This window comes from Papilio polytes, unplaced genomic scaffold, assembly GCF_000836215.1.
Source record: "Papilio polytes unplaced genomic scaffold, Ppol_1.0 DF824135.1, whole genome shotgun sequence".
In the NCBI taxonomy this organism is placed as follows: Eukaryota; Metazoa; Arthropoda; class Insecta; order Lepidoptera; family Papilionidae; genus Papilio; species Papilio polytes.
Genome location: NW_013525069.1, coordinates 2010653 through 2024458, shown reverse-complemented (window position 1 = coordinate 2024458; position 13806 = coordinate 2010653). Strand labels below are relative to the sequence as shown.

Sequence of the window (13806 nt, the reverse complement as noted above, 5' to 3'; positions counted from 1 at the left end):
ATGATGTTACATAGTTATTTTTGTAGAATTTCAATTTATAATATACATAGTAACTTATTGTTATCCTGTCAATATAAGTTCCATTTATTATGGACTAAAGAATTAGACAAGTTTTTCCACTTGCAGACCTCATCAGATAAATTATAGAATATGCACAAATTATTAGGCCTTGTTATTTAAAAAGTAAGAGAACTAAATGATGCAGTGATATTGATATTTTAAAAAGTGCCAAGACCGTTTAAAAGGATTATGAAAGATGCTTTTATTTTAGTTAGGGTAGTAATTTTATTAATTTAAAGTAATTTACGTTACAATTTCACGGAGTAACGAATCTCGACGTTAGTGTTAATTGATGCAAAAGAAGTATAAGAAAATAAACAGGATACAAATACAAAGAATACTAACCAAACATGAACCATTTAAAAACAGTAGTCAATGAAAGTCAATTCCACAACTGAATCCACAAAACACACACAATATTGTTTAAACAACACTTTTGTTGATTCACTTTTTAAACGAAACAAATATTTTGCGGGAAGCAACAAACAGCCATTGTTTCATATTCAAAGAGTAAATTCTTTCTCATTCTCAACAATTTGTCAAAGACGTTTGACGTTTACAGTTGTGCTACCAGGATCGTAGTTTTCATTTTAACGGTAAATAAATAGCACGTTTAATAAGACTTTGCTTTTAGGTTTGCGATTTTTAAATGTTTCAAAAGTTTAAATTACTTTGTTATCTATTTAACATTTAGTACTTAAATAAAACAATATTTTTTACCAAGTGGTAATCTTACATTTCTGTACTTGAAATAGTTTGGTATAATTTCAATAGATGGCGGTTAAATTAAATCACAAAACGTTGCAAGTCAGTGAATATGAATAGTTTCGTTTTTAAATGGAACATTGATTTGATTGTACGATTATTATTTAAAACTAATAGAAGACAGTTCATCTCATACAGTAGTTGTGAAGTTCTCCAAAAAGGTACATTGCAAGTACGCAAAAATATAAGAAAGTAAAGAAATGACTCAAAGTTTTTCCATATGAGGGTCTTATTGTTAGAAAATCCAAAACAATCTATTTAATTCACTATGAGAGTACTTCAGAAATTTGCAACTATAAAACTCCTACTGAATTCCATTAGCAAAGTAGCGTAATTTACGTAATGAACACGACAGCAGGTCACCAAAAAAGTCAATATCATTGAAATTTGTAGCCAGGCAACGCCGGCGTGAGGCAGTCGATATGCGTCTAGTTCAGACGATAAATCATATGGGAAAGTTTTCGTATACTTTTGAATGCGACGTGTGGTGAACAGGGGGTGATACGGGCATAAATATCGCGTGGGGCAAGTGATATACCGCGGTTTCGTTCTAATCTGAAGTCACATCGAAGTTGTGAGTTGATTCCACGCAGATAACTATAGTATGCACTGCGCTTACAAGCTGCGGTTATCATGCAAAAGTAAACGCTTTTGTTCAGAAACGCCCATGTTATATGCTAAAGTTTTTTACTTATAAAACACTAAAATCGTTGACCATATTCAGTAGCTTGATTTTCTAAATATTTATTTAGTTTTGTTACGCTTTCAAGTAAAAAAGGCCTGTTACAATTTAGATATGGTATGAAAAGTCCCCATAGACGTTAATATAGCTTCAATTTTATTTGCAGATTTAAAAAATAGCACGGCTACGTTTTTAAAATAATAATGGTATAGTTGCTATTCACTATGCAAATGTACATATGATGGCATAGGTAACGACGAACGTGCATGACTTACATGCATATGCTTACAATCACACGAACAATTTCACCAACGTATACTCCTTGATTATCTCCGAAATAGATAAATCATACTAATATTATAAATGCGAAAGTTTAGATAAATGGATAGATGTTTATTAGAGTTTGTAACCTAAACGGCTGAACGTATCTAGATGAAATTCGGCATAGATGTAGAACATAGTCCGAAAGAACACATAGGCTACATACTTTTGTTTTTGAAATCCCACTCTGATGGAGTCGCGGGAGAAAGCTAGTATTAGATAATACAAAATTCCTCCTGATATAATTACAAGCAACCTCAGTGCACCCTATAGAAATTTCCTATAGAAATTTATGAACGAATTGAGGATAAGAGATTTTCAATAATTTGTAAAAACTAGCTTTCGCCCGCGAGTCCGTCCGCGTGGAATTAAAAAAAAAAACCAAAGCTACGTATTCTGTGTGTTCGTTCAGACTATCCTCTACATCTATGCCTTACATCGAGATCCGTTTAGTCGTTTGAGCCTAAATGACTAACAACAAACTCTAAGAAACATCCATCCTTCCATTTAGACTTTCGCATTAATAACATTAGTAAGAAGTAAGATAGATTAGGCGTATTATTCTTAGGGTCTTACAGCGCATGCTTTTAAGTAATTAAAGTCGATACAAATTGGCATAGTCTAACTAACTTTAGCAATTTATAGACAACTCTAATGCGATCGATTTAACGCAGTTCCCACGACGTGGTACCTCGCACCACCGCCCCTACTTCCTTCAGCTAATTGTTCCTACAACACTTAACTATATGTTTGAAAGCCTTCTACACTATCGACACTTTGGATCATCAACTAGTGATGTGCCGTCACATTTTAAATAAACGTAATGTCGATGTTTTTTTGTTTTTAATGTTCCACTTAGACTTAACAAACAGAAGTTTTGTCTTGTTAGTCTTCTATATATAGGTCTTGTAGAGGAGATTTTAAAACAGCTAGGACGTAATGTAATTATTTCTCTATACTTACTTACTAATGTAGTAATGAGGAAAGATTTGTATTTTTGTATGCATTGAAATGACTCAAAAACTACTGGGTCGATTTCAAAAATTCTTTCACCATAAAAAGCTACGTTATCCATAACTCGAACAGAAGTCGCGGACAACAGCTAGTCATTGATAACATTATTAATTTACAAGACATTCAATTAACAAAGTAGATCAATACTTTGTAAATAGTAAACCGTTGTCAGTCATCCAGCTTTTTTCTAGATGTCAACCACCAAGAAGCAACAGTTAAGTATGGCAGCTAGTGCGATAGCTTTGCGAGGCGTGCAGCTGTTCCTGACAGCGGGGCGCGTAGCAGCTGACAGGCGAGCTCCGCCCGCACCTCCCGCGCCGCGCCGCAAGCCCCGCCTGAAGCCAGTGCTGCCCACGCATAAAATGCAGCAAAAAACGCTGGAACAGTTACTCAAGAATACTAGGTTTACTAAGTGAGTATTCAGAGATTATAGCGATTTTCGGCTGATTGATAAAATGACTCAAATATTTTAGTATTTAGTTAATCAAATAAACCTACAAAAGCAGTGAAAATAAATCCATTGGGTGAACTTTGCTGTAATTAGAATAATTGGATTAGTTTGTATAAAATACTTAGTGCCAGTTAGGGAACAGAAACACTAAGGGCCTGTCTCACAAAATTGTAATGTCTGATAACAATCTAACGTGTAAAATATGTGATGATAATATCGGATTTTGTTACCTTATCTGATAGTGACGTCATTTTTAAGCTATCTGAGCCTCTATCAGCCAATAGTGGGACAGGCCCTTAAACTGTTAAAAGGCGACTAACCCATAACGATGTATAGGTTAACAAAACTGATGGACGTCCACTAAGTATTATTCATTTCGTTGTATTACGACTTCCCACCCCTAGTAGGCTTTCGTGTTTTTCCCTAAAGGTTTAGTTCGTAGTATTGTTTACTCCGCCCAGTCTTAAATCAACAGTTGTACGCAGTGAGGTCGCGACGATAGACGCTTACGTTTTAGCCCTATACGCGATGCCGCACAGAAAACTCAAGGAGAAAACTCTTGAATCCTTGTATAAAAGCACACATTTTAATAAGTGAGTTAATTCTTATCCAAATAAATTATTTTAGTATAAAAAATAGCTAATTGTTGTCTTTAAAATTCTATCTAAGCAACTTTCAGTTGACGACGAACTGAAGTAAATAATCAGATGTAGTATAATGTTGTTATTTTCGCTAAATTTTGTTTAAATTAAGATTGTAACCGTCCTTTAATATTAACGATTGTTCCAAGAAAATATCTTAAATTTACAGTGACTTAAATAACTTTGATATTATGCATAAGTTATTGAAAGTGTAGTATCCCTAAAAGTCGTTTAATTGCTAATTAGGGACACTTACAGCCTTCCAAATAAACGAGGTATAAATTAAAATTAAGAATAAACCGAGTATAAGCAAAATGTTACTACAAATTTTGCTTATACTCAGTTAAACTAAGTTTAACTTTATACCGCGTTTATTTGTAAGTCTGTTAGTGTTTATTCTGACTGATTCTGTTTTTTTTTTTCAGGAATGAACTGGAGGCATTATATTCGATGTACAGAAAGCTGGTGACCAGCGCTCAATCAATGGTTCCGAATTCGGTCATCGGTCAAACTCCTACTAAGCTTGATGTAAGTTAAGATTGCAATGCACAATAAAAAAAAAACAATGTGGTATAGTCTATCTTATGTCCATTGTACTAGTATTGTTATATTGGACCCAGTGTCAGTTGAGAGGGGTCACATAGTCGTGGTCAAGTCAAGAGCTTGACAGGTACATATATTTTGTCAAGCTTCAACCAGCTCAGCGGTGGGGGTTCATGACCCCATGCCTCCCCCCCCCACAATCCGCCGTTTTTGAGACTCCAGTATAATTTAGAAATTAAATTCGGCTCCCGTATTACTATTTTTGAAATCATATGAAAATTGTATCGAACATTATAGGTACATGAGCCATCAATAACTCGTCCCTATAACAAGAAACGATCGCTATTTCCATTTTCTTAGGTAATCGTAGAAAAAAGTAAAGCAATAAACTTGGGGTCATGTAACCACATGATGAGACCGCACGCAACGAACACAAACGAAATAGCAAAATACATCATTTCTGACAGATTAATAGCGGGCGCACCCCGTTCACTTAACTATCGCACAACTGTTTCGTTGCACAATTAAAAATCCAGCAGTTTGCGCTTCCCCATGTAGCTCATAGGAATCAAAGTGCGATTGAACAATTATGCGCTGGTTTAGTCAAAGGTTTGCAGTAATTTTTCTACAAATATACGAATGGAATAATAACATGACATAGGCAAAATAGTTTTAAGCATGTATAACTTACTTTACTAGCTTTCGCCCGCGACTCCGTTCGTGTTATTAAAAAAACAAAAGTGAGTAGTCTATGTGTTCTTCCAGACTATCCTCTACATCTATACCAAATTTCATCGAAATCCGTTCAGCCGTTTAGGCTACAAACTCTAACAAACATCCATCCATCCATCCATCTAAACTTTCGCATTTATAATATTAACTAGCTTTCGCCCGCGACTCCGTCCGCGTAGAATTAAAAAAAAAACTTAGTAGCCTATGTGTTCTTCCAGACTATCCTCTACGTCTATGCCAAATTTCATCGAAATCCGTTCAGCCGTTTAGGCTACAAACTCTAACAAACATAATCCATCTAAACTTTCGCATTTATAGTATTAATAAGATAAAGGTTTCCGGAATAAACTATTTGTAATAGCTTTAAATGTACAAATTATTTCTATTTACTCTTGTGTAAGGCGTGGAGGAAGGCCTATGTCCTGTCCAGCTGTGGGCAGATAAAGGCGGATGATGATTGAAAGTCCCCAAGAAGTATCTTTGATCTTATACTCTTTCTACCTAGTATAGAAGAATTCGTATTTTTCCTTATTTCCTATGTTCATATGCTTACCAGGGCATAGACCAATGTACATTCAGAGATGTGATGCACAGTACATTTGATTTGGTGACCGAGGAGGCAGTGCTGGAACGAGTGTGGGCGACGTGGGAGCGCGGTGTGGGCGGAGGTGAAGGCGCTATTAAATTCGAACCATGGGCACGAGGGCTCAGTAAATTGCTCAAAGGAACAGATGAAGAGAGACGTATTCATTGCTTCTCTGTCTACGATCTTAATGGAGATGGTTATATAACTAGAGATGAGATGTTTGTACTTTTAAAGTGAGTTTTCAGTTTTATTTTAGATATTCCAATCCTCATTTATGATTTTTTATAATGTTATCTACCCTTGTGGTAGACTGACATTTTGTTAATGTTTTCAGGAACTCCTTATTGAAGCAGCCAGGAGATGAGGATCCAGATGAAGGAGTGAGAGACCTGGTGGAGCTGGTACTAAAGAAATTAGATGTAGACAAAGATGGTAAAGTCTCTTTAGACGACTACAGGTTAGAGAGGAAGTTCATCTCCATGTTTATTTTAATATAATGGGCACGGAAATGATAAAAAAAATGATTTGTCGTTTATTGATTTCAGAGAGGCTGTGTCACAGGAACCTCTTTTGTTAGAAGCATTCGGTCAATGTCTACCTTCGAAAAGACAGGCTATGGCATTTATCAAAAATTTAAACAACAAATAAAATAGTGAAAATGTAAAATAATACAAACGTATAATATAAAAATATTTTACTACAAAAATGTAAAATTGATCTAAACATTCAGTCGTGAGCGTCGACGCCGGTATCGAAGAAGTCGTTGAAAGCGGCGGCTGCGGGGAACGGGAGCAGCCGGTGAATGTACTGCAAATAAAAACCATCATTAAATATATACGAATAAAGAACAATTCACAATAACATAGCATTATCATACCCGATTCATGTAATGAAGTTCAGGAGGAATAGTGATCTCCATAACATTCCTTAGCACGGCATCAACGATGATGTCAGCCGCCTCTCCAGCGTTGACAACTTTCATGGCTTTCTCAAAGCGGATGCGAGGCTTGTGACATAGTCCGGTGTTCACGATGTAAGGACATACAGTCGTGAAGTGAATCTGAGGGTGGAAACACAGTTGTTATAGTTAGTACAAATAATTTATCTGAATTGAAATAAGCAAGCTGCTACAAAAATCGTTAAAATAGTTATGTGGGCGCTTTTATACGTCTGAAAAAATTTACAAGGGTGCAAATTGTTATACTAAATTAGGAATATATTGAAATGCGTGTAGTTCTAAAGAGTTTGGCTTTAACTAACCAGTAACTACGTACTAAGCTTTCAAACATTCTACACAGTATAGTTTGAAATGAAACCTCAACAGGCTTTGCTACAGAAATTTTTCAATACATGCTTTTACCTACTACATTTTTTTAGTCGATCCAAAGTCCAATGGTAAAATATACTAACTCCATTGGTATCCCTCGGGTCGCCTCGAAGTTCGATAGCGAGGGCTTCCATGATTCCTCTCGCGGCGAACTTCGAGCCGCAGTAGGGCACCAAGTTGCGGATGCCCATTAGTCCCGCCATCGAGGACATTGCTACGATGTGACCGTGGTTACGATCTATCATTGCCGGCAGGAACGCTTGAATACACTAGCGAAAGAATAGTGAACATTACTGCGATTGAAAATTGTGACTCCTACTTTGGTATTTTGGTAAAAGCAATAATACTGCTACCAAGAGTAAGTAGTAATTAATATTTGTTAAGGAATAAGATAGGTTTAGTAATAAATTGAATACCCATATATTAGCGTTGACGTTAATATCCATCATGAGTCGGATCTCCTTCTCGGTCTGCTCGGTGACGGGCTTGCAGGGCATGATGCCCGCGTTGTTGACCAGCACGTCCACATTACCCGCATCTCGACGGACCTGCTCAGCCAGTTGCAGCACCGCCGCACGATCCGTTACATCGCAACTGATATTCAAATGATTGGGAAATTTTTCAAGACTTTTATTTAATCTAGTCTACTAGTCTACTAGTCTTACTATCTTTCTAGTCTTACTAGTATTATAAATGCGAATGTTTGGATGGATGGATGTTTGCTAGAGTTTGTAGCCAGCTGAACTGATCTGGATGAAATTTGGCATAGATATTGAAGATAGTCCGGAAGAACGCATAGGCTATTTGTGATCCCGAAAATAGTTGTGGTTTTAGTGGAATACATTAATTTAGTTTTTTTTTATGTTCATGTACAATTCTGAAACGGTTCAACATATCTCATTAAAGTTTGGCACAGATATAAATCAAGTCTGGAGTAAATCATGAGATGTTTACTCATGTTTACTCCTGAATAATGTCAGGTTAACGAGGGATACGTAGTTTTTGATTTACATTTCGTTAACTTACACGTATTTGTACGCCTTTCCCTTTTCGGACAATATCATGTTGTAGGTATCCTCATTGTTTTTGGCGTTGATGTCGACGCAGACAACCTTGGCGCCAAGCCGCGCGAACCGCAGCGCCATCTCTCGGCCCATGCCATGGCCTGTGCCTGTGATCTAAACACATTATGTTTAATTACCAAGCTATCTATGCTAAATAGACGTCAGGGAAAATATATGAAAAACCTAGAGGCTTCATTATGCAATAAAATGGGTACAGCGTATTAACTAACTAGCTGTTCCCGTGCGGCTACATCCGCATGTAATTATAAAAACTTGAATGTTTACATTAGTCAAATTCTCAATTGCAAATGTCAAAGTTACCATTCCCATAATAACCTTGCTTCCTTAATTTTGGCAGCTTGTAGTTTGGTACCTATCCCACATGAAGGTTTTCCAATTTATTTACTCCCTAAGTTTAATAGCGAGAAAATATGTAGCCTAAAGCGTGTCGTAAGTGTACTTTTTATTAAAGAAATAAATATTCAAAAGTATGCTGTGATTTCTGACTTCCTACGCCACGAAGTAAGGTGTGTTTACGGTTTATTATATTAGTATAGAGTATAGTAGAAGTTCATTTACATAAACTGAAAGAAATCTTTATTGATCTCAGTATCAATTGGCGTCCATTTTCCATAGCCGTAACCAAACATTTTTTAAAATAACCCGGATATTGTTTATTTATTTGGCAATCGTATTTTGATTATATGTTATCACTACAGAATTACGATATTAATCTACGTAGAAGTTAAAAACATACATCATAATAATATTGCAATAGAAGATATCATTTTAAGTTCAGACACATCCTCATCGTAATTCTTAAAGGTCTTTTAAATCATTTTTATTTTTATCATCATTCCCCTTATCATACTCCTGTAGGGTCAGCACAACAGGTTTTTGTCCTCCAAATAACTCTATCATACGTCATCACTCATCACTCCCTTTTTGATGTCACCTTTCACGCAATCCATCCATCTCTTTCCAGGTCTAATTCTACCGGTGTACCCTTCCACAGTCATAACTAACGTTCTCCTTGTAACATGCGATTCATCCATCCTCGTAACATTTATTATTCATTTTTATTTTATCAAACAATATGTTTTTTATAGTTAATTACTATTTTTCCCGGATTTTCACACAGCTTTTGTAATCACTTGTTTTGTTGAGATAATTAGTACGATTATGACTGTTGGTACAAAGTGCAGAAAAAATCGTACAATCTGTAATGGATGAATTTATCGTTTATAGTAATTTTTGTAAATTTATATGTCCTTTGATATCCTTACAAGCTGAATTAATTTAAATAGGGCCACCTATTTGATTTTATTCATGTTTATCCGTTTATCTATACCAATATTGTGAAGAGCAAAGATTTGTATTTTTGTATGTATTTGATTCAAGCAAAAACTATTGGGCCGATTTTAAAAATTCTTTCACCATTTGAAAGGTTTTTTTATCTTTGAATAACATAGGCTATATTTTGTATTATTTATTTAATATCACGCGGGCGAAGTCGTCTGTACTAATGTTATAAAAATGTCAAAAACTACTGGCTAGAGGTTAAAAATTTCAACTTTAAAAAGCTACGTTATCAGTGGGTAATTTCACATGGTCGAAGTCGCGAGCAACAGCTAATACAGAAATAAAGAAAAGTTTATTTGCATCATACCAGTACAACTTCCCCGGCGACATCTTTGCGCTCTGCTGGCACGAACCATCGATAGATGGCGCGCAAGATTTCGAAGTTGACCACTAGAAGAGTCCACAGGAGTTCGCGTATTAAACGCAGAGGCGAGTTATCTCTACTCCTGCAATATACAACGAACATGTCTTTAATTATTTGTATTATTCCATTTATCTTGATACATGTTTCGTATTAACTTTTTTCAGAAAATTTGATGGTATTGAACTTGGCAGATCGAATAGGGCTGTTCGACCTCATAAAGTACAGGCCAGAACTAAAAATCTTCTCTAATAAATACACAGTTATATTCGCACACTGATATTTTTTCACTGATTTATTAAACAAAATTTGTAATTTTTTAACCATTTTGACATTAGCGAGGTCCCCGAGTAGCAATATAACTGAGAATCGTGTATTGCAGTTTGCTATCACGTAACTTTAATGTTCGAAAAAGTCATGGAATTTCAATTAACTTTGATATTCGATAGTAAAATTATAAAATTGCGTTTCCACAACTGTTACAACTACAAAAAAGTATATAGTTATCCTTTTTTTTCTATGAGATTGTGAAGGATAACAATGTTTATGATAGGATTTTGTTTCGTCTGAGAAAACTTACATTTTTCATTGTTTTCGAAAATGTTTTGTTATTTTAAACCAACTGTAATACTGTTGGAAAATATTTACACATAATTGAGAAAATAGTGACTAAAATAAGCAATTATAATAAAATCCGTTACGAAAATAATGCCGTTCATTCATACTATAAATTCGTTTATTTTGTCTGTTACGTTAAATAAATGTCAACCTAGATAACAAAACTGTGCCATTTAAAATGACTAAAAATAAAATGAATGTCGCAATATGAACTGCAATTAAATAAAACTTACATTATTCCTAACAGTGATCCCTGCTAGCACTTGGGTCGACTGAAGATTGGCCGCCGTTCATTTAATACAGCATATGATAACGTGTGATAAGCATAGATAAGTGGGACGACCACTGAACTTCTTTCAATGTTAATTGTGAACGATAAGACATATAAAAAATATGTCTGGACACAATATAAACAAACACCCCATTAATTAAATACGTAGCTTACAAACCTCATACAGATTCCATCAACAAATGAAGAGCTTTGTGATAGAACTTCCACACTCAGAATCCTATAATATTCACTAACGAGGCCTATTAGAGCAGATTTAATAAGAAAAATTAACTTTTTCTTTAATTAAATACTGTAGTAATCTTTAAGTAAATTCGCGCCTGACAATTACGAATTGCAATTTCATAATTAAGCAAGTTGCGGTTTTTATTTTGCGTTTTTTTTAATCTTTCTGAATGAAATTCTTGTGGTCAAGGAATAGGCCTATATCCTTATTTTGATCACGATAAACATTTTTTTATAAGTAGAAATTCATCAAGCGATAGCAATTGGTTAAATTTGATATCATACATTGCTTAGTTTAAGGAACATTAATAATATTTTGCCATAGAGTATTACAAATATGTGACGTAACCGTGACATTTGTAATAGACTACATCCAGATGACAGCTGTCACACTAGCGCCTCCCACGCTCGCGGCGCTCTGAGGCAACTGACAACACCAGCGATGGAATGGGCCCTATCAATCATATTACTTCACTATATCTGTAACCGTACTGTCCAAACCTTGGCCTAGAAGTTTTACCATCAATATGTTATGTTTCAAAGCCTTTAGAAGACATTAAAAATTGCTATCTCTTTTAAATTCAAACTTGATTGTTTCACTAATCATTATTTTACTAACATCATAAATGCGAAAATTGAATGGACTGATGATTCACAGATGTAGAATATTATTATTAATCTTCTAATTTCGCGCGCAAAAATCAGTCTAAAGTGAGTATGAAATAAAATAAAATAATTTTTAGAAATAACTCAAAATCTGTACAGCCGAAGTATGAGATAAAATATGCAAAAAAGATAAAAACAGTAAATCGCACTACTGTTTTTATTTTATACATTCTTCATACTAAATTCAATTATCCAAAAGTAAAACCTTGTTCGAGAAGTAATGCCAATTTTATGATAAATATCTCACCAATATTTATAAAAAAACTAATAAAATAAATAAACACTAATGGGACATTGACGTAGTGTACTAAATGTTAAACGTTTCGTACCGGATGTTTTTAACATTTTAAAATAGGAAATAAAATATTAACACTTACGTTTCTATATAAAAACATTTAAGAAGCTTGAAAAATAATAATTTATAAAATAATATGTATTGGAAATCATTTTATCAGCATAATAACCCTGATATTAACATTGTCATAATTGTTCCGGCTACAAAATGAAGGTCGAATTTGTGTTAATTTAATGCGACTTGCATTCGATTATGCATAATTCTGAATGCAGTCATTACCAAAAATATTTAAAATTAAAAAAAAAGATAATAATTAAGCACGGCTCCTACGTAAGCGATCGTAAGTTCCTTCAATAGGCAATATGCATATGACGCCAAATTGTAAAAATGAATCGATTTTTGACTTTTTGACCTTGAGATACTTTGTTGTTTTTTACATCGAAGTGCCATCTGAGCGTATGTATGTTATGAATGGAATAAGACGATTGACGTCAATTGTCTCATGTCAACTCTGGTCGCGTTTTAGTCGCTCGAAAATGGTCGTAATTTTGTTTTATTATTTTTAGCTCAATGGTTGAATATTTTTGCGTCAATTTTTTTTCTGGTTATTTTAAAACAAGTAGAATTGTTTAAAAAAAAAAATACATGCATATTCCCTAATATGCAAAACAAAACGTTAAACAATTTTATAAGTCGAATTAAATAATAGCATACAATAGGCAAGTAATAACTACGGTTCTTTTTCTAACGTTACTTTTAAGTTTATACGTAAATTCGAATTTAGTAAGATAATAAAGCGAAAATCGCAAAATTGTGTCTTACGATAGTCTGCATAGGAACCATCGAAACATTAAACGTCAAACAACTTTCTTTTCAATTAATATTGGATTTTTATTGGACGATTGATTATTACGTTGTTATTTCTTATTCGTTATTAATCAATTTATACTCAAAATTGCTTTATACGCTGTTTAATTAATAAAAGCACATGCTTAAGGCACAGATAGTACAGGACAGAGTATTGTTAAGGCTACGTCAAGATAGAATAATTTGTATCATGAACTTTTAATCTATAGATAGTTAATCACTCATAAAACCTTGGTTATTTTAATTACTTCTATGCGTACAAAGATTTCTTTTAAATTGTTTTAATATACTATACATTTACGCTATAATCCATTATTACTTCAATCATATATTTAAAAGTAAACAGGAAATGAAAAACACAGCATATACAGTAAATAGCTTTTTACAATAATCACCGAAGTGGAAAATACGTGTAGTACCGCATTCCATGTTTTTTTTTAATTTCTTAATTTACATGTTGCCAACATTTAAATTTAATTGAAATAGTTTAAGGGTGACCTTGGACCAATGTGTGCGCATTTATAAAAAAAAACCATCGACTGCTTTCTAGTACAAGGTCGATTATCGTTGGTAAACTCTATTATAGTAACGCCGTTGACAATTGGCACTCATTTCGTTTAAAATTTACATCATAATTGTGGCATTAAAAGGTGTTATATTTTTTTTTATAAATTAAAGATTTTAATTCCTGATGAATACAAACTTTACATTTAAAATGACCTTCAGTGTACTTAATTGACTTAAATAAACTGGTAGTTAGTGATAGAGTGGTTTAAAAACAAATAACAAAATGTAAAAAGAAATCGAGAAAAAACATAAAATGATTGTGGGAAAACATGAAGTTGACTACAAAAATAAACTTTTTAATAAAAAAACAAAACCGACTTCCAAACAAAATACACGAAAAACAAAACAAAATGCACTAAAAACAAAACAA

The 13806-nt window shown here is 33.9% G+C and overlaps 3 protein-coding genes across 3 annotated transcripts in view; 1 reads left to right on the top strand and 2 right to left on the bottom strand.

The window, feature by feature from the left end:
- Positions 1 to 586, bottom strand: part of LOC106099330 (mucin-2) — a 44598-nt gene extending 44012 nt beyond the window's left edge. The window contains exon 1 of the mRNA XM_013277850.1: positions 406 to 586. The gene's annotated coding sequence lies outside the window, so the exon portion shown is untranslated. The remainder of the gene's footprint in view (positions 1 to 405) is intronic.
- A 2447-nt stretch (positions 587 to 3033) lies between these two features.
- On the top strand, positions 3034 to 6524 carry LOC106112006 (EF-hand calcium-binding domain-containing protein 1-like). Its single transcript, XM_013294236.1, has 6 exons — positions 3034 to 3254; positions 3755 to 3886; positions 4360 to 4462; positions 5766 to 6028; positions 6130 to 6252; positions 6341 to 6524. Exons 1-6 carry the CDS (start codon positions 3034 to 3036, stop codon positions 6441 to 6443), a joined length of 945 nt encoding a protein of 314 aa, XP_013149690.1. The 3' UTR covers positions 6444 to 6524.
- Positions 6475 to 10865, bottom strand: LOC106099226 (epidermal retinol dehydrogenase 2-like). Its single transcript, XM_013277692.1, has 7 exons — positions 10761 to 10865; positions 9856 to 9994; positions 8149 to 8300; positions 7539 to 7716; positions 7206 to 7391; positions 6673 to 6855; positions 6475 to 6602 (listed from the first exon to the last, which is right to left on the bottom strand). Coding segments are annotated over exons 1-7 (921 nt in total). The 5' UTR covers positions 10763 to 10865; the 3' UTR covers positions 6475 to 6521.
- Positions 10866 to 13806: the final 2941 nt, after the last annotated feature.

Excerpts from the sequence above, each read along its gene's own strand:
- LOC106099226 (XM_013277692.1), bottom strand. Across the intron at positions 7,717-8,148 it reads GGAAAGGCGTACAAATACGT|TTGCGATGTAACGGATCGTG; the intron begins GTAAGTTAACGA and ends TTTGAATATCAG. Across the intron at positions 7,392-7,538 it reads ACGTCAACGCTAATATATGG|TGTATTCAAGCGTTCCTGCC; the intron begins GTATTCAATTTA and ends TTCTTTCGCTAG.
- LOC106112006 (XM_013294236.1), top strand. The coding sequence starts at position 3,034 with ATGTCAACCACCAAGAAGCAACAGTTAAGTATGGCAGCTAGTGCGATA. Across the intron at positions 4,463-5,765 it reads AAACTCCTACTAAGCTTGAT|GGCATAGACCAATGTACATT; the intron begins GTAAGTTAAGAT and ends TATGCTTACCAG. Across the intron at positions 6,253-6,340 it reads GTCTCTTTAGACGACTACAG|AGAGGCTGTGTCACAGGAAC; the intron begins GTTAGAGAGGAA and ends TATTGATTTCAG.